The sequence below is a fragment of the Euleptes europaea genome, chromosome 19 (genome assembly GCF_029931775.1).
Source record: "Euleptes europaea isolate rEulEur1 chromosome 19, rEulEur1.hap1, whole genome shotgun sequence".
In the NCBI taxonomy this organism is placed as follows: Eukaryota; Metazoa; Chordata; class Lepidosauria; order Squamata; family Sphaerodactylidae; genus Euleptes; species Euleptes europaea.
The window spans coordinates 30,074,306-30,099,991 of record NC_079330.1 but is presented as its reverse complement, the minus strand read 5'-3'; the positions used below and the strand labels follow the sequence as shown (position 1 = coordinate 30,099,991).

Here is a 25,686-nt window from a genome sequence, read left to right as displayed (position 1 = left end):
GGAGAGAATAGATATGCATCATGACTAGTATCCATTTTTACTAGTAGCCATGAACACCCCTCTCCTCCATGAACATGTCCACTCCCCTCTTAAAGCCAAGTTGGCAGCCATCACCACATTCTGGAGCAGGGAGTTCCACAATTTAACATCTCATTGGACACACTCATACCCACATCCTTCCAGTGTATCTTATGGTGGATTACAAATGCAAGCCAGTTTGGAAGCTCATCTAACTGAAAAGTGGGATAGAAAGCATCTCAGCTCATCAGGGGTGCAACTTCTCCCAAACTGCTCATTCTCTGCGAGCTAAAAGCGAAGTGAAATCTTTTGTGACATGTCGCTGTGTTACCTTTCAGTTCTCCGTGGCCTATTCTGCCAAGGCGGCCTATGACGACTCTCCACGGCAACGAGCTCATCTGAACCAGCCCCAGGCACCACTCCCAGAGTTTCTGGAGACCAAGCCTGCGAGCAGACCCTTTTTTCCTACGAGCCCTAAAGGGAAACGAGACTCATCAACAAATAAACCTGAGCGCACATATGCTCGCGAGGACTGTTTTTCAGGCTGCACCAACAGATCACTCGAGCATTAACTGAGCACACAGCCCAAAGGCAGAAGATACAGGAGCCTCCTCTTGAATTACGCAGGACTAAGAAGAAGAAGAGTCGGTTTTTATACCCTGCTTTTCTCTACCTTTAAGGAGTCTCAAAGCAGCTCACAATTGCCTTCCCTTCCTCTCCCCACAACAGATGCCTTGTGAGGTAGGTAAGGCTGAGAGAACTGTGTCTAGCCCAAGGTCACCCAGCTGGCTTCATGTGGAGGTGTGGGGAATCGAACCCGGTTCACCAGGCTAGAGTCCGCCACCCATGTGGAAGAGCGGGAAATCAAACCTGGTTCTCCAGATTTGGGCATGGAGTAGGGGTCACTGGGGTGTGTGGGGGGGGAGGTAGCTGTAAACTTCCTGCATTGTGCAGGGGGTTGGACTAGATTACCCTGGTGGTCCCTTCCAACTCTATGATTCTATGAGTGGGGAATCAAACCCAGTTCTCCAGATTAGAGTCCACCGCTCAAGTGGAGGAGTGGGGAATCAGAGCCTTGGCTACTTACCGTGAAGGCTTCTTCTGCTCAGAGGGACGAAGGGCATCTTCATTATGGGTGTTTCCTTTTCCTCTTATCTCGGGAGGCAGGAACCAAATATTTAAATTTTTCTGACCTCTGAGGGTAAACGCCCCCTTGTGATCAGTTAAAGACTTTCCGAGCCTTATATATTTAAGATAGACTGAAGAAACATGTTAGTTATAATTCTATACAAGAAATAAGTTCCTAATAAACATTAACGATGAACCTTTAGGATAACTATAAGTCATGAACCAACAAACAGCGTTTAACTTGAATTGAACGTCAACTGGAAGTTAGATGTAACCATGATTACCTGTAATTTTATTTTATTTGTTTTATTTATATTTTACTGACGTCTGGGCGGGCAAGATGCCCTTCGTCCCTCTGAGCAGAAGAAGCCTTCACGGTAAGTAGCCAAGGCTCTTTCTCGCTCAGAGGGAGAAGGGCATCTTCATTATGGGACATACAAGAGCTGTCCCCCGCCCTTGGGAGGGTTAGACGTCCTGAAGTATACTTTGCAGTACTCGTCTGCCTAAGGCGGCATCTGCTGACAAGTATAGATCTAATTTGTAGTGTCTCACAAATGTGGACACCGAGGACCAAGTTGCAGCCTTACATATCTCTTCCATAAAGCACGGCAGTCGAAGGCTGCTGAAGTAGCCGCACTTCTTCCCAAGTGGGCAGTAACGCCCGCAGGAGCAGGTAGGTTACTTATTCTATAAACCTGTGTTATGTATAAGGTAATGGTCCTACTAATGGATGCCTTGGACATATGCTTGCCCTTGTCAGGTGGTGAGATATGAACGAATAAGGAGTCAGAGTTCCTAATAATTTTAGTAAGATAAATGTAAACAGGTAGTGCCCTTGTTAGGTCTAGCTAGTGCCAGGCCTTCTCCTTAGGATTCTTGGGGTTAGTGCAGAAGATGAAAGCACTATGTCCTGCTCCCTGTGAAACTTGCAGCTACATTTTGTCCTATCTCAGTGATTGGTTCGAATGGTAGTTGTGTGAGTGCTGTCAAAGCTGTGTGCAGGCTCTAGTTGTGAACCTGTGTCTAACAGGAGGAGCTAAATAACTGACGCCCCTTAAAAAGGCTTTTATGTGATGGTGTTTGGTTAAGCGGTATCCAGATACCTTGGGTACTATGGTAGCTATAGATGCCAGTTGCCTTTGTAGAGTGCAGGTAGCTAGCCCTAAGCTCTGTCCCTCCTGATGGCTTCCTTGTTGTCAATATGGTAGTGACGGCCACCGGGCTATAACCTAGGGCTATAAGTCATCTCCTTTCAGTGCCCATGCGGTCAGTTTGTACCACCCTGGATTGGGATGGCATATTGGGTCTTGTAGAGGGAGATCTTGTCTGTCTGGAAGTCTCCAATGGTTCTGTATGGACATCTGAATTATAGATGGGAACCATGGTCGTCGCAGCCAATATGGAGCTATGAATCTGACTGATGCTTTTTGAAGTCGTACCTTTCTCAATACCCTTGGAGGGAGGGGGGGAACCCGTACAGTAGGTCGTGTGGCCCTGGTGACATTAAGAGGTCCATTTGTTCCACCCCCTGTTGACGGTACATGGAATAGTACCTTGGCAGCTGGTGGATGATGCTGGATGCAAACAGATGAATCTGTGGCGTGCCGAATCTCTGAGTAATAAGTTGAAAGACCTCTGGATGTAGAGACCATTCTGCCTCGCTGATGTCCTGTCTGCTGAGCCAGTCTGCTTGTATGTTGACTGTGCCCTGAATATGTTCTGCTGATTTTGATGAGAGGTTGGACTCGGCCCAAGGAAAAATGTAGTCGCTTCTGAGGATCATCCTGATTTCTAGGGCACTGATGTGAAGATTCTGTTCTTGATGGTCCATGTTGCTTGAGCCATTGTCCCTTGAGCGTGGCTTCCCAACCTGATAGACACGCGTCCGTGAAGATTTGAATTGGTGTTGGACGGAGATACCAACTTCCTTTCGTCAAATTCTGAGACTGAAACCATCATACTAGTCTTGATCTGACTTCCTCGGTCAGGATGAGATTTCTGTCACTTCTTCCTTGGTATGTCTCTTTGGTATGGCCTTAAGAACCATTGAAGAGGTCTTGCTCGTAAGCGTGCCCCTTGAACTGCGGGAATGCATGCAGACATGTGACCCTTCAGTTTGGTCAGGGACATTAGAGAAGGCGACCGGGAATTAATCGCTTTCTTTGCTAGAGATGAAATGTTGTGGATTTTTGTCCACTGGAAGGTATAAGGAGTTTGTCAGTGTGTCTATGTCCATCCCCCATCTCTCTCAATCGTTGGGATGGAACTAAGTGGGTCTTTCTGAAGTTGATTATGACCCGTGTTCTGTTAACCTCTTCAGAACTCTCTCTGAATGATCTATGCTCTGCTAGTTTGAGCTTGCGCAAATCAGAATGTCGTCTGAGAAGGGTGATTCTCACGCCCTCCTTGCGCAGAGATGTGACTGGTGTGTCCAGAACTTTGGTGAATACTCGAGGAGGGGCGATGATAACCCGAATCGTAAGGCCCTGAATTGGAAGAGGTGTCCCTTGTACGGAACCGAAGGAAACAACAATGTGCCGGGTGTATTAGAATGTAAGAAAATGCTTTTCCCTGAGGACCTGTGTGACTGACTTTAGTGTCTCCATCCTGAAGCGCTTTAATGGGATAATCTGTTCAGAAACTTGAGGTCTAGGATGGCTTTCCATCCGCCGCCTTTGTTGGGAACAGTAAAGAATACTGAATAGACTCCCAATGTATGCTCTAATGGTGAGACTGGCTCCATCGCCTTGATGTCTAAGAGGCCTCTGAAGTTCTATGGATTTTTTTTTTTTTTTGGGGGGGGGGAATGTTGGAGATATTACTAGTCGATGTGAAGGAGTGTAAGAAAAACTCTATCTGATAGCCTTGTGAGATAATGTTTGTGACCCAGAGGCCTGGTTGGGAGGTGACCACTGACGGTGTAATAGGCTGAGCCTGCCTTCCACTGACTGGTGGCTGGCGTCACTGTTTGGTTGGGCGGTCGGGTTTATCCCCTTTATTGCCCTGGAAGGTGGAGGATTTTGGAGATTTATTGAATCGTCCTCCTTTACTAAAGGAGCTGCGATTCTGGTTCCGGTGGTTTCTGGGTTGATCAGGTCTGTATCTTTGAAGTATGTGGTATGCACGAAAGGACATAGGGGGAGTGATCCCTTGGATTCCTTGCGTAGAAACTTGTCTTTGGTCTCCACTGATATGGGGACCAAATTGTCTCCAAGCAAGGTCTTTCCCTGATACAGGAAGCCCATAATAACCAATTTTGATCTATATACTCCGCTTGCCAGGGGCGTACCCAGAGAGCCTTTCTGGCAGCTGAGGCTGTGGCTAGTGTTCTAGCTGCATATGACATGTTATCTAAGGAGGAATCAGCTAGAAAGAATACCACTCTCGAAAACATGGATGACATGGTATCTAAGGTAGAATCAGCTGGAAGGATACCACTCTCAAAAAAAAAAACATGGATGCCCTTCTGGCATCTGATGCTGCGGCTAGTGTCCTAGCTGCATATGGCATGGTATCGAAGTTCGAATCAGTTAGAAAGAATACCACTCTAAAAAAAAAAAAAAGGGTACTCCTGTAAAGGCGTTTCTTTCTTCCTGTGGAAAAAGTTGATATAACTTCCTAGTCCAAATTATTGCCGCTCTGTATACTAGGGCAGATGTGATAGAAGCGCTTGATAGTGAGTGCCAAGGCCTCTGAGCATTTATGCCTGCTAACTCTGCCTTCCTATCTGTAGGGTCCTTAATCATGGCAAGGCCATGTAACAAGGTTGAAGGAGTGAAGGCAGTGACAGGTGATTCTACTGAAGGCACTTTTAGAATTTTAGAAGCACCGATAAACCAAATATAAAGGCTTCCTAGAGGCTGTGGAGCATTGTATGGGTGCCATTGGTTTCTCCCGCTCTGCTTTCAACAGAGTTAGAAATAATCAAGCGCTGGCACAAACCTATCTGGAGTCTTTTCTCCCACTCTGAGTCCTCTGAGAGATCAAGAGTAGCTAGGTTTTTATGCCAATGCAGAAGGAAATCTTCTGCGTTAAATACTATAGACAGTCTGGGTACCAATTGGCAATTTTGGGACCGTGAATTAGCTTTCAGCGCTGCTTAGGCTGGCCAGCACGTACTCTCTTGGTACTACTTGGACTGGTGATTGGCTCACCAGGATCTCAGGCAGAGGTCTTCCACATCACCTACTACCAGAATTGGCCCTCTGCATGCCAATCCGACGCTCTGCCACTGAGCCACAGCCGTTCCCCTGCTTTGGCTGATATTCTGCCCTTTTAGCAATCAGATTACTGTTTGTGGTGCTGGAGGGTGTGATCCCTACGATCCCTGTATGGATGGGGCAGGATAAGGAGGTTGTACTGCCCTTAAGCCATCTGAGAAGGCGTTTTTAATCAGGGCGGAGAGCTCTGCTCTTACAGGAGTAAAACAGGCTGCATCTATGAGGGGGGGGGCGAAGTCACCTTACCGGCAGTCGATGTCTCCGTTGATGCTTCCCGTCCTTGAATAATAATAGGCGAGCCGCCTGAGGACGGAGCATTGCGAGGCAAAAAGGCGAGCCGCCAGCCTCCTTCATTTTCCCCGTTTGTGCAGTGTGGGAGAAGTGGCTATAGCCGCTGTGTTCTCCTGGCTGCTTCCCGCTGCTTCCCGTCCTTGAATAACAATAGGCGAGCCGCCTAAGGACGGAGCACGGCGGGCGAGGCAAAAAGGCGAGCCGCCAACCTCCTTCATTTCCCCCGTTCATGCTGTGTGGGAGGAGCGGCTACCGCCGCTGTTTTCTCCCGGCCGCTTTCTGTTGCGATCTGGCAGTCGCGTCTTTCAGGCGCGGCAGAGCAGCGTGCGTTTTGCAGCAGGCATTTGGCGCGCTTGTTAGCGGTCGAGCCAAGCCGTTTGTACTTGCCTGCGCCGTTCTTGCCGCTTTTGCCTTTCCCTTTTGAGTTTTGGTCCTCAGGTCACCAGAGTGACTGTCCGAGGGTTCATCTAATTGTAGTGGTAAGGCCACTAGCAGGCTAGGGTCTAAATTGGCAGGTGCTATATAGCTGTCCTGATGCCAATCCGCCATTTTTTTTTATTATTTATTTTTTTTGGCGGGAAAAGACCCTTCTGAGGAGAATAGGCAGAAAATTAAGACAGTAAATAGAATTGAGTAGTAGATTAGTTAGGTTAAGTTTAGGTTTGTTAAAATAAGAATATTTTTAGGTCTAATAAGTAAGGTTAAGGTTTCTCTATTATTTCTGTAGCAGAGAGCTGCTAGAAGGCTGCTCTCCCGTTCAAGGCAGGAAATAGAACTGATCACAAGGGGGGCGTTTACCCTCAGAGGTCAGAAAAATTTAAATATTTGGTTCCTGCCTCCCGAGATAAGAGGAAAAGGAAACACCCATAATGAAGATGCCCTTCTCCCTCTGAGCGAGAAAAACCCAATTCTCCAGATTAGACTCCACTGCTCATGTGGAGGAACGGGGAATCAAACCTGGTTCTCCAGATTAGAGTCCACCGCTCTTAACCACTGTGCCATGCTGGCTGTCAGGGGCTCTGAGTCTAGTCAGGGGTTACACAGGAAACTGCCCAGGTACACTACAGTGAGTTGTGTACAAAAGAAATGCAGTAAGTTCCATTCCATTTTGATTTTTTTGATGACTGAAGGCAAGAGGAGATAAGTTCTGACCACATGGCAACTTGCAAGGTCCAGTGGTAAATTCATCACACACTCTCCCATTTACCTGTTTGGTACATCAATGTTGATGATACAGGTCTCCAGCAATTCCCCATACAGATCTGTGCATGACGCAAGAAGCCACCTCTGATCATGCGACAAACAGTAGCCCACAAAAAGCACATTGTATTTCTGTCCGGCCTCTCCAAACGTTTCTCCTAGCTCGGTCTGCTTGTCTTTGACGGGCGCCAGTATGAATGGAGGTGCGTATAGCTTAATACACTCTGGTCTCTACAAAACACATATACACAAACAATAGGATTACTTGTCCTGCTGGATACACTTTGCATTCTACTAGCTCTCCTCAAAAATTTACAAAGACTCCCCACCGCCACTACTCAAGATCTGCCTGTAATACTCACATCGGGGCTTTTCAGAGCCATTTCCATTGCTAAGCCTGGGCCAAATCCGGTTAGCGTTTTCACATTAGTTGATGTTGGGAGGGGTCTCCGGCACTGGGTAAAGGCTGAGAAGGCCAGCGATTTTAGATGCTGGGTGTAGATCTGTCTGTCTTCGTTCTTGACAGGTTGTAATAGATATTGACAAGGGACAAGCTAAGACAACCAGAGACAGAAATATTAGCCAAGATACATTTAACACTACATTGTCATTGCTATTGCGTCAGTTTGCAAATATTAGCGTGAATCCTGTGAAACTCTTCATACCACGGGGACAGTCATAAGTTTAGGCTTATGTCTATCACAAACTGGACGTCTATCACAAAACAGCGTGTCTATCACAAATTGGAAAGCTCATAAGAACATAAGAAAAGCCCTGCTGGATCAGACCAAGGCCCATCAAGTCCAGAAGTCTGTTCACACAGTGGCCAACCAGGTGCCTCTAGGAAGCCCCCAAACAAGACAACTGCAGCAGCACCATCCTGCCTGTGTTCCACAGCACCTAATATAATGGGCATGCTCCTCTGATCCTGGAGAGAATAGGTATGCATCATGACTAGAATCTATTATAACTAGTAGCCATGAATACCCCTCTTCTCCATGAACATGTCCACTCCCCTCTTAAAGCTCATTTCTCTCCTTCACCTATGCTCTGTTTGGATTATACAGTGCATACATCCTGCACGCCAGAATGTACAAATGTCTGTAAAATGAACAAGTGTCAGTTCTGACACATGAAACCAGAATGCAGTATCTGTATAGACATGGGGCTTAAATCACGCATTTAGCTGTACGTGCCATGAGCATAATGCGAGAATTACTCAACCCGCATATAAAGATATATCAAGAGTGAAGTGCAAGCAGATTGCGCATGCATTCGCTGGAAACTGTGAAGAGGGCTCTCAAAGGAGCCTGGAAAACAGGAAGCTGTGGGGAAGAGGCCCCCAATGGACAAAGGAAGGGGGCCTTAATGCCACGCTGCGCTCTCACTTCTCACGTCCCATGAACTTAGAACCTGAAAGCAGAGAAGTTTCTCTGGGGATTGTTATAGGCTCTGACATATTACAGCACATGAACTATGATATTGTGTTGTACATATGCAGAAATATTCACTGTAAAACTCAAACTATATAGTAGGGGTTTTAATTATCTTTATAAAAGGAAAGAAAGCTTGGATATGTTAATTCAGAGGCTTATGTTTCTGAATTATACTGGCAGATATTTCAGTGTCAGTGCTGGGATACAGTGCTGCACTTTTCCTATTTTTTCCTAACTTTCCCCAGCCATTTCAATGGAGAAGAGCAGAATCCCTGGTAGCCCTTTTCCTAATTTTTCAGCTACAGAACAGAATGTTCTGCCCTCCTGTCTTTTCAATGACTCCAAAAGCAGAAATATGTTTCCTCTGTACTTCATGGATATTCAATGCTGACTCATGATGACATGATGTAATGAAAACAATATATTGTATTTTATGATTTAAACATGAAAGCAGAATGCTAGAAGTTATTGAATGGATTTAAACTCATCGTATGGTTATAGAGATGAGAATAATGATAAAATTGGTTATAAAATGTATAAACAAAACTCAACACTGACTGTTTGAGAAATAGTATGCTTAGCCTAGAGGAAGTGGATGTCCAAATATGGTCTTCTAAAGTAGAGCAACTGAGAACATTCCTAAAACAGGGCTACAGTGTAACCCTCATACATAAAAATTTCTTAGGATTTTTTCAACTCCTTGTCAAGGTGATTGTAACAATATAAATACAGACAAGGAATGGGCTAGATTTCAGACCTCTTTCAGAGTGTCTCAGAAGAAGGTGTGTCAGTACGTATGGCTCTAAAATATTTTATTCTAGAATGTGAATTAGATACTTTGAACTAAATCAGACTTATTTGACTGTTATATTTTGAAGGTTAGATTTTAAAACTGAATAGTATGTAGAACCTGCTTGCTTTTGTTGAATACATTGTCATTGAATGTAAGACATTGTAATACTTGCATATACACATATATATACATTTTTACTAGAAATACATCAATAAAAAGACTTGCTTTTTTAAAGTAGGTAAAGTCGTTGAGTCCTGCTTAGTAGGTGACTGGCTGAATAAGATAACATATCACTTCTCAGGAAGTGGTCCATTCTAAGAGCCTAGACACTTGAAAGGCACAGACCCGCTTCAGGATAACCTGGCAAATGCCTTGGGTTCCTGCTCAGGGAGAGAACATTCCCCATAAGTGGGAGTCAGGGAGGAACTTTCCATAGGTCAGCTTAGTTATTGGCCTGTGTGCAACTTTCAGCGAGGGACTCAGATAGTCCGCTTTCTAATAACAGTGAAACAAAAGAAGCAGTATTCAATTTTATTTATCCTACTCAGACAACAGAACCGCATTTGGATGGAACACTTTAAACATCACATAAAACCTCCACCGGCACCCTGGAACTACCTGGCCTGGCTCTTCAGGTGGACAGAGGTGGGATGGGATTCTTTGTAAATAAAACAAACTGGGCAGAAGGGCTGGCTCCCAAGTCCAGTTGTTAGGAAGCAAGACCAGTTGTTAGAAAGTTGCTGAACAAATACCTTGGCTAACAAGAGGATGACTTTGGTTGCTCACGACTGTGCACCAGCTTACCTGAACAGAAACGATATTCCTGATGTGCGGAGGCAGACTCTGTATCATTTCAAGAAAGCAACGGAGAAGGCCGAGAGTCCACACATTGGAAGAGCTGCTCTCCTCTTTCTTCTCGTACGTGAAAGGGTCGATGATGTAGACCACAATGGCGGGCGGGTAGGTGACTGCATGCGAGTCACCATCGGTGGGAATCCCCACTTTGTCCCGGTCCATCGTGCTGCAAGCAGATTGCAAGGAAGACTGTTGAGAGGCGCAGAAAATCTCTTGCATTCCACAAACCACTAGATTATGAGTGCTAGATTAAAGACAAGGAAGCTAACAAACTTTCCTGTGTTTCCCAGCTCCCAAGTGAGATGATTCCTTTCTGAATCGTATACGAGAATCTATTCGTACAGTTTGCCAATCTTTAAGTGCGACCAAGACTTGCCCCACAACTATGGAAAACCCAACTGACTTCCGACAGCCTTCTAAGATTTCTTTAAAATAAAACTGCCTCTAGTTTATGGTACCCAAGACAGAAACCAAATCCACGACCATTCTGCATCCACTTTATGGCCCAGTCGCAACCTCTTCTTTGATGTGCAACCAGTCCTTCCATCTTAGAAAGGTCTGGCCTCCCCTAGTCTTATCCGAGTCTCAGGAGTTTGTATGCTCAACCAACAAGGGTAGACTGGCCAGGAGAATAGGCAGGAGCAAAACACTTTTGCCAGACTGAAAGTATATCGTGAAATATAATGGCCAGCTAGTCTTGGAACCAAAGTATAAACCTAGAGAGATGTCTCGATCACACATGGCCAACTCCATAGCTATTATTCTTACAAGTTCCTATCCAATCAAAGGCCAATATCCTGTTGGTCAGTCTCAATCTTGTCTAACTGAAAAGACCTCCTGAGATCTCAGCCTGTAACTAAAGGAGGCCATGCCCAATGAGGACCTAACCATGTCATAATATAAGGCTCACCTTATATGGAAAGCCACCTGATTTGAAAATTTCCTTTCAAACACACCACCTTCCCATCTCAAACTTTCCCCCTTCCCTTTCAGCTAATTCACAAGCTTGTTTCTGATTTCATCCAAAATTCCCCAAACCAACCCTGTAACGATCAAACTTTTCCCTCTTGTTCTACAACCCGTCTAACAAGAGTTGCCTATCTTCCAACTCACGATCAGTTCAGCTTCAGCTGCAGAGGCTTGCTTGTCATCCCCAGTCCTGCCACATGTGATCTTCCTTTCAGACTTTTTTGGGGTTATTAGTTTGCCACACAACCTCTCCTGGAACTCCTAATTTTTCAACTTGTGTAGGGTCCAAGGTCTGCTTGGAACTTTGAGCCAAAACATACTCCTAAGCCACACCAGAGACAGCCTCATGCAGAAAAGGATAGCTAATACCTCCGCTTCAGCCTCTGCTATTCTTCATATTTCATCTCTCCCTTCAACCCTCTATTCTTTAAGATACAAGCTGTACAACGTGAATAATTATTGCATGGATGCTGAATCTGGATACAGCTTTTATAGCTTTTATTCAATTTTACGGCCTTAGACCAAACATAAAATGTTTGCTGGTACATTGCCTTACCCAAACCGGGAATATAAAACAATACCTTTTGGTTAAAACACTATACAAAATATTACTCTCTTTAAAAACTGGTCAGCAATATAAAATTAAACAATCAATCCACTCTACAACTTTTCATTTCTATTTTGATTTCCTATAATTAAATACTATTCTACAAAACGTGGCCACTAACTTTGTTACCTGAGAAAATTCATCCTTAAGAAGGATGTTAACTCTAACGAATTCAGGAAAATCAGTGCTCTTTCTTAAAAGAGGGCCAATAATCTTCTCCTTGTCCTCCCTATAGTAACTGCATCTAAGAAGGACATGTAATCTGGATACAGATATTTGTGGATTCTTCAGTAGTTTTGTGTACTGCAATATACGTGACTACTTTTCTAACTGCTTACTTCTACTTTTTTATCTCTCAATAAACTTTGCAATTTCCCCACTAAATCCATGCCTCCATTTTCATTTCATTCTTGCTTTGAAGCCCTTTGCCAAAAAGATCCTCAAAACAGAGTATGGTGATTTAGGTTTAGGTCTTCGGGTACATTGCCTTCTAACCGAGTGTAAAAACTTAATTCAGCAACTCCACAGCTAAGGCAGCAGTGGGGAAAAGCAAAAAAGAGATTCCTCTCCTAAGCTTGGTTATTTTGTGCAACTCTGAGTTCAGAGTGGAAAGACACATGTCTAGCTGACACATGAACGAACCACAAACAGTAATTAGCTGTAAGCTTTTAAGCTGTGTTATCTTTCTCCTGCATTGTTAACAGCTTTCAAAACATATCTGTATTTTCAAAGATTTATTACCTACATCAAGTGCTAAAAAGACAAGCTAGATACTCCATTACACAAAATCCTTCCTATTCTTACTGAAAGCATGAAACCTACAAATTCTAGATCCACTGAAGAACAGATTTTGGAGAATTTAGGGTCAACTTAGGATGCCATGGGAGGAAGACATATTCTTCACTTCAGCCTTTTTCTCAACAGGTTCAGCATTTATACATGGAGACTAAACAATAGTTGCTTCCACAACTTCAAAGTACACTGTATTCCTCTGGTTGAAATAAGCATAATGCTTACTCATTTGGGAGAATAATTTTAGAATAAGCTGTAGTAGTTGTTGCTCATCTCTTCATGCCCATGTTAATGCCCAACTGTTGGCTTCCAGGCATCCAACACAGCAGCCTTTGCCCTTTCAATTAGCATTGTGGGGGTGGTTGATAAGTAGGAGAAAACACTGATGCTCCCCAAGGCATTTCATGGATCAGGAAGGGACTAGATGAACCTTTACTAAGTGAAAGACTGCAGGTTCCTCAACTCAGCCTCTCCTCTCCCCCTCCCCATTTGTATTTCTCCTCCTGGCACTGGCAAAGTTGTTTAGGAAGACAAGTTTTCTCTAGAAGCTTCTGGGTGCATGAGTTCAGGGTGTGAACACATGAACACAGGAAGCTCCCTTATACTGAATCAGACCCTTGGTCCATCAAAGTCAGCATTGTCTATTCAGACCAGCAGCGGCTCTCCAGGGTCTCAGGCAGAGGTCTTTCACATCCCCTACTTGCCTAGCCCCTTTAACTGGAGATGCCGGGGATTGAACTTGGGACCTTCTGCATGCCAAGCAGAGGCTCTACCACTGAGCCACAGCCCCACCCCTGGCAGATAAACCACACATGTAAAATCCCTGTGGAACAGAATCTTTATCGTAGATAGTTTTTAAAAGTCCAATTGCCAAAATGCACTCCTGGAACAAGTCTGTGCTGTATTACCTCTCCGAAACCTCCGGGTGTGGCTGCGCAAGGCCAGATGATGCTTCCCCAGATGCTTGCTGCTGTGCCCCTGACTGTCCATTCTGAACTGCAGTAGACTGCGTGGACAGAGAGGAAGTAGTAGTGTTGTTCATGCTGCCAAAGGGTGGAAACGAAGAAGGTTTGTTTGTCGATATCCCGCTGCCCACGCTAGAAGATGTGGAGGAAGAGGCGGAGGTGGTCAGGGTGGAGTTGCCTGTAGTGGCAGTGGGGGCCATGGCACTGGTCGAGTTCATTGTCACAGCATTGCTGCTAGCAGAGGAAGGGGCGGAGGAAGGGGCGGAGCTGCCCGCCATCTGAGTTTGGGAGGATGCAGAATGGCTTGTGGGAGAAACCAGGCTTGACTGAGAAAGCAACGAATTGTCCAGCGGCTGCATAGCAAGATAAGGACCTTGAAAGAAAGAAGAGAGAGGGACAATTTGATTGAACTTGATATAACAGGACGTTGTTTGTGTTAATTCCGATTAGTGCGTCTTTGACCTGTGCTCTGAGAAACCCTGAAGTTCTCTCTGAGTTTAGGGTGGCAGCTGCCATACCCAATACTGGTAAAAGTATATCCCTGGAAGATGGTGTACATTTTTCTCTAGGATGTACAGTTATAGCAGAGAACTAGGCATCTTCCCAGTTGCATTCTCAGTTTACGTAGGGCAACAGTAAAGCACACACACTGCAAAGCAACAAATTTTTCTAGCGGAGGTTGCTTAGCAAACAAACAAGATGCAGAAACAGGGAATCACACCATACCCAAAACTAAACTATCATGGATGCCCATTTTTTATTTTCAGTTTAGGTTTTTGATCTTAGTTGAAGTTCAAGGCAACCCACTAATTTAGGCTCAAGTTCTATTTCAGATCACCGGGGGGGGGGGGGGGAGCCTTTCAGGACTGGTTTTTGGAACAGGGCTCAGGTTTGATTTGATTCCCTGTTGGAAAGGGTTTCCCAAAAGACACCAGTTTAAAAACCATCAAGCACTGACAGACTGCTGGGCTATTCAAAACATGATGAGCCAATATCTCCCTATGGGTCATCCCCGTTTTATTTATTTCATAAGACATCAACACCAACAAAAAATAAATAAAAGTAAACACTTGGACACAGGGCGGTAATGTTAAATTAACCACCCGGAGTTCACTATTCTAACAGTATAGGGAAGAAATGGGTCAAGCCAAGTCAACAATTTTGTACTCGTCCATGGCAAGTCCAAGCGTGGGCATGAATTTGCATTTTCATGACGCCAACACTTCAAGCAATTCAGCAACATTCTCAGCTCCCACGTATCATCCCCACAGTTAGTATTTTATTATCTGCAGTTAAATACCCTTCTGAAAAAAGGGCTCGGGAAAAGCAGTGAACTGTACCCAAATCGTATCTGCAGACTTGAGCATACAGCTTGAGCCTAGAGAATGACTCGTTGTTGGCATGAGCGGCCTGAGAGAACCATTCCGCAACAGCCTTCTCGGAAAGCTTGTTTGAAGCAGTAGAACCAACTCTCATGATCCCGTCAGGCAACAGTTTACAGATAGGTCGATGCTGGCCAAGTTTGCAGGACTGCAAAAAAGAAAGGGGGGGGGAAGAGTAGGAATTAAGCGCAACAACTATAAATTGCAGGTAAGACAGCTATTATGCCACAAGTCAAGTCCAAAGTAGGAGATAGTGCTACTCCGGTGCACACCAAAATACATATGTCTCCCCCACCTCCTTTTGATGTCGTTTTGTTTCTGGACCACCGAGCTAGACAGCGCACAAAAGCAAGTAGTGAGAGAAGCCAGCAGAAGTCTCGTCCGGACTCAATTCTGCTGCCAAGACTGTGGGGCCCTCACTGCCTCTGCCCAAGGCGGCCACAGCTCCCTGCTCTGCGTGCAACAGACAAAGTGATGCACCCAAACATGAAGTCCTTTCAGAGTGGCAAGGCAGAATCTTGCCACAATGATGACAGAGTATTTGCTTTTCTTATACAGGATCATCAACGGAGTTGTTAAACTGTCAGCATACAGTTTTTACACTGGGACCCAAATATGTCGGCTGCAATAATGGATGCCAAGTATAATGAAGAAGTGTAGATCCAAGAGTTTCCTACATGCCAACTTGGAAGGCTTTAAGAAGGGAGTGGACATGTTCATGGAGGATAGCGCTATTCATGGCTACTAGTCAAAATGGATACTAGTCATGATGCATACATATTCTCTCCAGGAACAGAGGAGCATGCCGAATATCCGGTGCTGTGGAACACAGGAAGGACAATGCTGCTGCAGTTATCTTGTTTGTGGGTTTCTTAGATGCACCTGGCTGGACACTGTGGGAACAGACTGCTGGACTCGATGGGCCTTGGTCTGATCCAGCATGGCTTTTCTAATGTTCATATGCTCTTATCTCTGGAGTTCCAGTGGCAGCATGCACGTGCACACATATGCATGCTGAATAAATACAGTATGGCAGAATTCACACATTACGCAAGCTCCTTCTATCAGCTTTATGAATCTTTGAGCCCAGGATTACAAAAATGCATGAATATGCAATGATGGCAAGACTTTCGGCCATATTGCATTATGAAATGACCAAAGAACACATGCAAAGATGGCAGCCTTTTTATGAAAGATACTGATGTTCTGATGTTCAGAAATATGTTTATTAGACAAAGTTATTAAGAACAAGAATTGATATAGTATAAGAAAGCTGAATTAGATTTTGGAAATAAGGCCATTAATAGATTAGAGAGACATTCTATGTAGATGATTAAACAGTCCGGGTGCCGGTGAAAAACAGTGAATGTAATTCTATTTTCCTTTCCCTAATTTCCCCTTTTTTCTTTGTATTTTGAAAAACATAATAAAAATACAAAGAAAAATATAATAAAAATATTTTTTAAAAAAACATAGCCAAAAAAAAAAAAAAAAAAGAATCTTTGAGCCCAATCCAACGGAAAGGGCTGCTCTGACTGGATCTACAGGTACTAGTACTACATTCGGCCCACTGAGATGTAGTAGCTGCCCCCAGATTTACCAATCCTGGAAGGAGTGGGGATGAGGAGAACAAGAAGAAGAGGCAGGTACTGATTTTACTAAGCGCTTTTTTTGTCCTGCTGTTCCTCCAAGGAGATCAGGGTGGCAAACATGGATCACCCTACCTCCATTTTATCTTCACAACAAGTCTATGAGACTGAGCTCAGACAGAACGACTGGCCCTAGAACACCGGGTAAGTTTCATGACAAACAGGAATTTGAACCTGAGTTTCCTTGGTCCTAGTTTTAACCACTCTGCCACATGACTTGCTAACACAGCCCTTGTAGAGGGGAGAGGAATCCCTCAGAATGCCTCTCTTCAGGGCAAACTTCACTTTAAAATTTCACACTGAGAATTAAAAGAATTCAGACATATGGGCACTGTCTTTGAATATTTTAATGGAGACCAATCACGACGGGTAGCCGTGTTAGTCTGTCTGTAGCAGTAAGAAAAGAGCAAGAGGCAAGTTGCACCTTAAAGGATGTTTGGGGCCAGCTGCTGCCACAGCGGCATCTGCCACTGTGGGCACACCAACCCCAGACTTCTTTGTTGGGCAGGATGAGGCTGGCGCGACAGCCTTCGTCCACCGCCTGGCTGCACAGTCGGGGACCCGGCGAGACCTGCTCTCGCTGGGAGAGGAGGTGGGACAGCCAGCCCAGAAGGGAGCCAAGTCCCATCCAGTGCTGGCTGGCCCCAGGAAGATCCAGGTCCGCCGATCAGTGGCAGCAGCCAGAGAAACGTCGCCAGAGAGGAGGAAGGGCCTGAGAGCCTGCAGGCAGCCGCTGCCACCACCCTCCTTTCTCCAAACCCTGGGAGCTCAAGGTGCAAGCCAGGGGGAGAGGGGGAAAGCCCAGGGCCCACACTTACCTGTTGGAGGAGGGGGAGAGGAAGCCTAAGAGATCACTCTGTCCCCTCCACTCTCAGCCCCCACTCAGGAGGAGTGCTGACCCCACCCCCTTGCAGCAGGCTGGCTGAGGGGACCAGCAAAACATCTCCTGTCAGGGGAGCTGGCTCCAGCTGGCAGAGGAGGAGGGGTGGAGAGGAACCCAGCCCAGGCAACTCTGGAGAAATGCTGGCATGGGAACAGAGCATGGCCCCGCCTCCAAGGGGCCTGGGAAACAAAAGGTATTTGGGAAAGGGAAGCACCTTGGAAGAAGGGTGGAGGGTAGAAGGGAGCAGGTGGGGGAGATTTACAGGGAAATGGGATAAATAGGGAGGAAGGGCCATCCGAGGAGGAGGGTGGACAAGTAGCCAGGAGCCAGACACACACACAGAGAGAGAATGCAGAAGTCCAGGGCAAGGGAGACGCCAGGAGTCCTGATCCAGAGTCCCTGCCCAGTCTGAGGCTGGCCCAACTGGGAATGGGGAAGGTTGCAGGACGGAGGCAACAGAGAAGAGCGCTGCAAGGGCCGCTCTGACGCACAAAGGCTAACAAACTTTCTGGCAGGGTATGAGTTTTCAAAAGGTCATACCCTGCCAGAAATTTTTTTAGTCTTTAAGGTGCTACTGGACTCCTGCTCTTTTCTATTAATTCTTTAATGTGGGGTGTCAAACTCAATCGTTACGAGGGCCGGATATGACCTAAATGTCACTTGGTGGCTGCCTCGGCTGGCTCGTGGGCTGGATAAGAGCTCCCAAGGGGCTGGATCTGGCCCACGGGCAGTATGTTTGATGTCCTTGCTTTAAGGCTTCCTTGAACACAGGGAGGAGAGGATTATGCTGTCTAGCCTAGGCACATCATTCGGGGGGAATGTGAAGGTTCAGCAATCTAAGATTACGAGGTTTGTCGCCTTCAAAGAAAAAAGTAGTACTCCGTTCAACCACTTGATGGCATCTGTATCATAAAAGAACTACGACTTAAATAGAAGTCTTACTGAATGAGATGAGTCCTTATCTACGTGTACCATCCATTTTAGTTGCTTTGTTGAGATAAAGATATGGACAAGTTTAGATGTCACAGCTGGAATGCAAAGCTGACAAAGCAATCGCTATCAAGAGGGCTAATCCTGTGTTCCTGGAGCAATCTCTCTCTCACACACACAAACTCCTCACCTCGTAGATCGCAGTCAAATCCCGAAAGAAGGTTTTAGCTCCATTCAGCAGAGCTTCGTTCTCCGGACACACCACAACGTAAGCGATATCTCTTTGAGATCCATAGGGTTCCAGCATCAGCCTCTCCCAATATGGTAAGGCAAACGGGGACAGCACCAGGAAGTCATAATCATACCCCAACAGGAACGTCGGAATGGGCAGTGGTTCTGGAGACTCGTCAGTTCCTGGACAAGAAAGGAGTAATTTTTTTCATGTGTCAGAATCAAAGTAGAACGCTACCATGCCATCTCTTCTGGGCGTAAGGGGAGCCACTGCCGAACACCAGAACTACATTCCGGAGGCCATTAAGAGCAATTCAGCGACTCCAAGTGCCACCCCCCAAAATGTGTATTTCTCATCAAAGATACAGGGCACCTTCTACCCATTATATCCTAGCTACTTTGTTACTATTCTAGTTTTTGTAAAGAACACTTTAAGTACTACAGAAATCCAAGTAACAAATATGCACATTTAGCATGATGCTGAAGCTGGAGGTCTTAACTAGCACTGCACTATTTTCCAATGTACATTGGAATATTTTCCAATGTACATAGAGCCGGAAGGGACCTCAAGGGTCACCTAGTCCAACCCCCTGCACAATGCAGGAAATTCACAACTACCCCCCTCCCCCAGTGACCCCCTGCTCTATGCCCAGAGGAAGGCAAAAAACCTCCAGGATCCCTGGCCAATTTGACCTAGAGAAAAACTCCTTCCTGATCCCAGTCCGGCAACCGGCATTACCCTGGGCATGTAAGAAAGGGACACGAGAGCAAACACTGACTCATCCCATCTAGCCTCTGCTTAAAAATCTCAAAGAAGAAGTGCCCACCACCTCCTGAGGAAGCCTGCTCCACTGAGGAACTCCTCAAGCTGTCAGAAAGTTCTTCCTAATGTTTAGCTGAAAACACTTTTGATTTAATTTCAACCTGTTGTTTCTGGTCCAAACTTCTGAGGCAACAGAAAACAACCCCCCTCCATTCCTCTATATGACAGCCCTTCAAATACTTCAAGATGGCTATCATACCTCCTCTCAGTCATCTCTCCAGATTAAACATACCCAGCTCCTTCAACCTTTCCTGACAGGACTTGGCCTCCAGATCCCTCACCATCTTCGCTGCCCTCCTCTGGACACGTTCCAGCTTGTTTACATCCTTCTTAAACTGCGGTGCCCCAACTTGAACTCCAGTACGATCTGGACATTATACTTCTGTTGAAGCAGCCCGAAATAGCATTTGCCTTTTTCGCTACCGTATCACACTACCACATCCCAATGTTCAATTTACTGCCCCAGTTTGCTGCCATTTGCGGCCATTCTTTATTGCTGCTGTAGCACCCTTCCCCCCCACCCACCCCGCCCCAAACTGCTTCTCCCTGTTCCCGGAGCTGTGATCCCAGACAACTGAGGACCAAGTCATGACGATATCACAATGCCATATAGCCAGTCAGATTTGGCAAAATGGCAAAATTTCAAAGCTGACTTAGAGCAGGAAGCACCGTCTCTATTTCAAGAAGGCATCCACTGCCATCAACTGCTCTTTGCTGCAGCCACCAGCTGCAGCCACCCTCCCCGCCTGCCCTCTCAAGCTCCTCTTTGCTGCCAGAGGAGGGTGTCGGCTGGTGCTTCTTACTGCTACCAACCATTTCTACACTTGTCCTCCGAAGCAGATGGACTGTGGTGGCAACCGAGAGAGGTTAAGCAGGTTGCTGGTGGGAATAAGGAGCTACTGAACTGAAACGCCAAGGAGAGGGGTGGGACCTGAAGGGGGGCCGAGAGAACGAAGGGGACCACCGGGCATAAGCTGCCTGCACTGTAGACTGGGGGGGGCAATACGGTGCAACTAGTGGAGGGGAGGGGCAACTGCAAAGCATTCACTGAGCTTCTCCCACCCACCCACACCTCAAAAAATTAGAAGAGTTGGTTTTTATATGCCAACTTTCTCTCCCACTTAATCAAACCAGCTTACAATCATCTTCCCCTCCCCACAGCAGACACCCTGCGAGGTAGGTGGGGCTGACAGAGCTGAGAGTAGCCCAGGGTCACCCAGATGGCTTCATGTGGAGGAGTGGGGAAACAAATCCACTTCACCAGATTAACCTCCACCGCTCACGTGGAGGAGAGGGGAATCAAATCCAGTTCACCAGATCAGTCTTCACTGCTCCAAACCACCGCTCTTAACCACAACACCACGCTGTTCTTTGCATTAAATTCTCTCTTCCAGCTGGATAAAAAGGCTAGCATAAAATGAAGGGTGAAATGAATTGAGGATAGAAGCATTACGGGTTTTGTGACTGAGCGTATGCCATACGATCCATCCGAAAACAAAAGCCACGTGGTTACGAACAATGTACCGCTTCATGGGCAACGTTTACCGTAAGAGCCTCGGCCAGCCATTTTGTGAAACTGCTGCCACGTCAAGGGGCCCTGCACGCCCCACGAGCGAACGGTTCGTTTTTTCTGAATCGCATCCTGAAGGACAGGCTGGAGCGACAGCAGCATGCGCAGGATATCCTGTGAACACTGCATGCTCACATCTACAACTGAAACCACCATAGTTAATTCAAGGAAATCACAAAGATTATGCTGGTCTACAATACATTTCTAATTTCTGGGCCTTATAACTCAAGCACCTGAAACAGTGGGGTACCTGCTGGAATTTCAAAAGCTATCTACATTTTTTTTTAAATTGCATGCTGTTTTCAATACGTTGAAATTCAATTCTGCAGTACAAGGTGTATTATGCTGCAGAGGACAGATGCACTTTGTCTCAAGAGCAGGACCTTTTGACCTGTCTTTCTAACAACCCTCCACATGCCACCAATTTCTGTTTGAAGCTCTGGCCATAAACTTTTCTGTTAGGTGCATGAAGTGTCACATTCAGGTGACAGAGCGGGCTCCAGCTCACAAAAGCTTCTGCTGCAATACATTCGTTATTCTTTAAGGTGCCTCAACATTCTTGGTTATTTATCAGCCGCCAGGCTACAGCCTTAATCAGCTAAAAAGCTTTAAGTAATTAATCAGTAGGGGGACACTTTTAGGAAGGGGTACTGCTTATTTTAGGAGCCCCGTGGAGCAGAGTGGTAAGCTGCAGTACTGCAGTCCAAGCTCTGCTCACGACCTGAGTTCGATCCTGACGGAAGTTGGTTTCAGGTCGCCGGCTCAAGGTGATTCAGCCTTCCATCCTTCCGAGGTTGGTAAAGTGAGTACCCAGCTTGCTGGGGGGAAAGGGAAGATGACTGGGGAAGGCGCTGGCAAACCACCCGGTAAACAAAGCCTGCCTAGGAAACGTCGGGATGTGACGTCACCCCATGGGTCATGCACAGGGGACCTTTACCGCTTATTTTAGGAGATCCCTTCACTTACACCAAGGCTTTGTAAAATTCATAATTCTAACTGATAAATCAATTTAAAACCAGTATGGAGACAGATTAAATATACCAACACAAAAAGCCAAACCTTTTATATTTATAGTTTTTTTCCCTTTCCCCAAAAGCTTGAAATACAGTGTTCACAAACAGGATAATATTCAAAACATTTTATTTCCCCCCAATATTTGATAACAAAAATGTTTGACCCTTTGCATTTGTGATTTTGTATTCTATAAAAGTCCATAAATATGCCGTAAGACATAAAGCAAACCAATAGCACACTCCTGCACATGGTTTACCGGTACTAGGAAGTCCCACTGAATTTAAAAGGTTTCTTTATTTTCCAGGTGTTTGTTTCAAACAAGCCCGAATGCTTTACAACAACCAATAAAGAGAGAAAATTGTAATACAGAGAGTAACCAATTTTGAATTCAAAGCCTACTGAAATATCTTAAGAACTTTAGTACAAATAAAATAAATAGAGGCCTGAAGCAAACCTAGCTCAACCCTTCCCTACTTCTACCATTCCAGGAGTTCCTCCCAGTGTACAAGACCTGGTTTCTGTCCTCTCACTGTTAAAAGTCTTCCCTATTGTCACAATACAGATCTCTTCTGATCCCTCAGCAAAGGATCCTTAAATGGCTTTAACTGCAATAGGATTTATGTTAAAGAAAACAAATATATGGCCTTGGTCATCAGGAGAACGATGAGTCTTCCTAAAGATTCTGAAGTTTGGATCTTCTAGAGAAAGCAAGGATTTGCTGATATTTAGGTATCATTAGGATAGCCAAAATAACCCATTCATCCTTGCCAACTATGCCAAAATTGACTGATTACTTGGTTCTACTACAAAGTTAGATCAAAGCTTATTTCCCCCCTGCTTGGTAAATTCCCTGAAGTCAGTTGAGCTTTTGGCAAAAAAACCTAATAAGAGAAGATCCTCAGCTTACTCTCTAAACTGCCAAGTTCTGTGCTGTTGCTATTAAAATACACAGAACTTTATTAGAGAATAATGGTTAGGATATTTTACAATGTTATCAATTTTAAGGTGATAATTTTAATCAGGGGTTGTTTTTATTGGTCTTACACCTTTATTTGTACGGGACGTCTCTGATTCTGCGGTGCAAAACTATTGTGTCTGGAAATTTTGATGTGTTGGCATGTGATAGGTCAGTTGACCGTATTAATAAATTTGATTTGATTTTGATTTGACTGATTACCTTGAAAGCCCCAGGGTTGGTTTTTAACATGGCAAGTTTAAATCAGCCTCAGTCAATGCAGCTGCAAATATTTCCTAGCAGACCAAAAACACTTACCGTTCCGTTTGGCCCAATGATGCAAACAAGTGCTTTTCACAAGCACTTCATCCACTTTCCCTCCAGACATGTTGTCCATGAACTGGCGCCCATGTTCCAGCGCAAGGTAGCAGTCGTTGTAACAATCCCTTTCCTCGACACGTACCAGGTTGCTGATGGCGCCGGCCTTGGGCAAAGAGTCTTGATCTGCCGCCCCGAATGGTGAAAACAAGTTGGTGCACTGGTCTTGCAGCAAGAGGATCAGCTCATCGGGGAGCCGGTCGCTCTCCTTCGACACGGCGCTGTGCTCAGTCGAACTGGCTCGGAGGGCCTCGAAGCGCTTCTCCGCTTCTTTGCCACATTCCGTGTTGCGGCCCAGGATATCCAGCTCGTCCTCCAGGAACAGTCCGGAGTTGTTGCCAAACTTCCTGTTCATGACCGCACTGAAGCCACAGGCACACCGGTACTGAGCCTCCTGGGTTGGGTCTGGAATGTAAACTCCAACGTCAGCACCTTTGATGTTCATGTTGCAGACGCAGACGCAACAGCTGTCAAAATTGCAGTCCTTGAAGAGGTTCATCACCGATTCTGAGAGGATGAGGTTCACGTAGAGGCTGTGGGCTTCGGGGATAGAAGGTACAGTGGCAGGCTCGACAGAATTTAGTGGTCTGCATGTCGACGGCGTTGAAGCTGGTGAATACAAGTCCGAGTTCTCATATTTGACTGAACCTTGAGCGCTGGCTGGTCCCCCAGCCCCTCGGGGAGTTCGAGGAGTCCTTGGAGTCCGGGGAGTTGGGAAACGAGGGGTGGAAGGTGAAGGGAGAATGCCTGGCCCGCTGTTGCTGGGTGGGGCACTGCTAGGGGGCATTCCAAAGGGAGTATGAGTTTGCGGAGTGTAGGCAGGGCCGTACTCTTGATCAAAAGTGCTTCCATCACTTTCAGGGGGGGAGGAGGAAGATGTTTTAATTAAAATTTTGCATATTATAGATCATCATGAAAAGACAAATAACTTAGATTAGCACAAAGAGTACAGACCAGACTACACTGCGAGTAAAGCTACTGACTGCCCAAAATAACAGAAAGATGCACACTAACAGTATATTATAGGTATCTCTGAACAAAGTGCAATCAATCTATTCCACTTTTTTAAAAAAAACTGTTAAGAGCTCAAAACCACACTGACTTACAAGGTGGGAGGATTTGGGGCTTGCTATTGTACCCTTGGTTCTAACTGGGGATGGTTTAACTATTGTAAGTTGCCTTGAACCAACAGGAAAAGCGGAATATAAATGTTTTAATAAATAAAATAAATAACAGACATGTTTGAAGTTTCCTAAATGTGTGAAGATGTCTATACGCACAATCCACATACTGAGCTGAATACCAGACACCGGGTACAACAGCCAGGGTAGCTGGGGGTTTATGAGCATCCAGAGGCATTAGACAGACTCCTTTTGGAAACAACACTGGCTACATGTCCCTTGACCTGATCCAGGACAGCACCCTTGCAGTGTTATGGCAGGAAAGATCTGCAGAGGCACCAATTTTGTGAATGATTTTCCTATACATATTTTTCCCGTCTCCATAACAAAGTCCACTTTTTCAGCAGCATTTGAGAAACCAGAAGAAGTCTTTACACAGCAGGAACATGCCATGGGCCCTACAGGGTGCATTCAGGTGGCTCTTCCTCCAGACGCCTGACACACATTTATTTATTTAAAACATTTAATTAGCCGCTTTTCTACCTTGCAGAACTTAAGGCAGCTTTCAATGTGAATGAAACAATTATTTTAAAAAATACATAGGAGACACAATTTAAAATCATAACGAAAACTGTCAATAAATAAAAAAACTATACCAATCAAATGCAGTCCTAAGTAAAAATGTGTTCAACTGCCTCCTGAAGATCAAACGTGAGGGGTCCAGGCACACCTCCCTGGGGAGGTTGTTCCCTAATTATGGGGCTGCCACCAAAAAGTATGCATTTACTTTTCTCACATGTACGCATCAGATGAACTTCTTTGCTTGATGGGACAACTAGGAGGGCCTCTCTCTGTGATCTTAATTCCTGGGCAGGAACATACGGGAGAAGATGGTCCTTTCGGATATCCTGGTCCCAAGCCACATAGGCCAGTGATGGCAAACCTTTTAGAGACCGAGTGCCCAAACTGCAACCCAAAACTCACTTATTTATCGCAAAGTGCCAACACGGCAATTTAACCTGAATACATACCCATCAGGGCTAGTCACCCGTGATGGACTTTTCCTCCAGAAATTTATCCAATCCCCTCTTAAAGGCATCTAGGCTAGATGCCATCACCACATCCTGTGGCAAGGAGTTCCACAGGTTAATTACATGCTGGGTAAGTGGGTGTTCCTCTTTTAGTAGGGGATTTCACTGAAAGGTGGGAGGCACCGCAAAGCCCGTGCTGTGGCCCAAGCGCTCTGCTCCCCTCCAGCTATGCCACGCTGTGAGCTATGCTCCCCTCCAACCTAGCTCCTCTCCAACCCCACCACGGGAGTCACCTTCGCCACAGACTCAACAGGCTGCCGTCTGCGCTGCACCCTCACGCCGCATGTGAGCCGCCCGGCATGTGAGCCACCCTGCTGCATGTGACAGGGGAGGGAGGAAGCGCTCTACTTGGGCTGCTGGGCAGAGGGGCGGGTGATGTGAGAGA

At 45.7% G+C, this 25,686-nt stretch overlaps 1 protein-coding gene across 3 annotated transcripts in view; it reads right to left on the bottom strand.

The window, feature by feature from the left end:
• MED13 (mediator complex subunit 13) overlaps positions 1 to 25,686 on the bottom strand; it is a 150,515-nt gene that overhangs the window by 16,551 nt on the left and 108,278 nt on the right. For 2 of the 3 annotated variants that reach the window (XM_056865609.1, XM_056865611.1), the window contains exons 16-24: positions 23,030 to 23,943; positions 20,718 to 20,885; positions 18,309 to 18,532; positions 14,615 to 14,804; positions 13,218 to 13,647; positions 9,891 to 10,107; positions 7,220 to 7,411; positions 6,865 to 7,088; positions 350 to 492 (exon numbers count right to left, since the gene is read on the bottom strand). In XM_056865609.1, coding sequence (XP_056721587.1) covers positions 350 to 492; positions 6,865 to 7,088; positions 7,220 to 7,411; positions 9,891 to 10,107; positions 13,218 to 13,647; positions 14,615 to 14,804; positions 18,309 to 18,532; positions 20,718 to 20,885; positions 23,030 to 23,943 — 2,702 coding nt within the window. The remainder of the gene's footprint in view (positions 1 to 349; positions 493 to 6,864; positions 7,089 to 7,219; positions 7,412 to 9,890; positions 10,108 to 13,217; positions 13,648 to 14,614; positions 14,805 to 18,308; positions 18,533 to 20,717; positions 20,886 to 23,029; positions 23,944 to 25,686) is intronic. The other variant, XM_056865610.1, reaches the window with a different exon arrangement.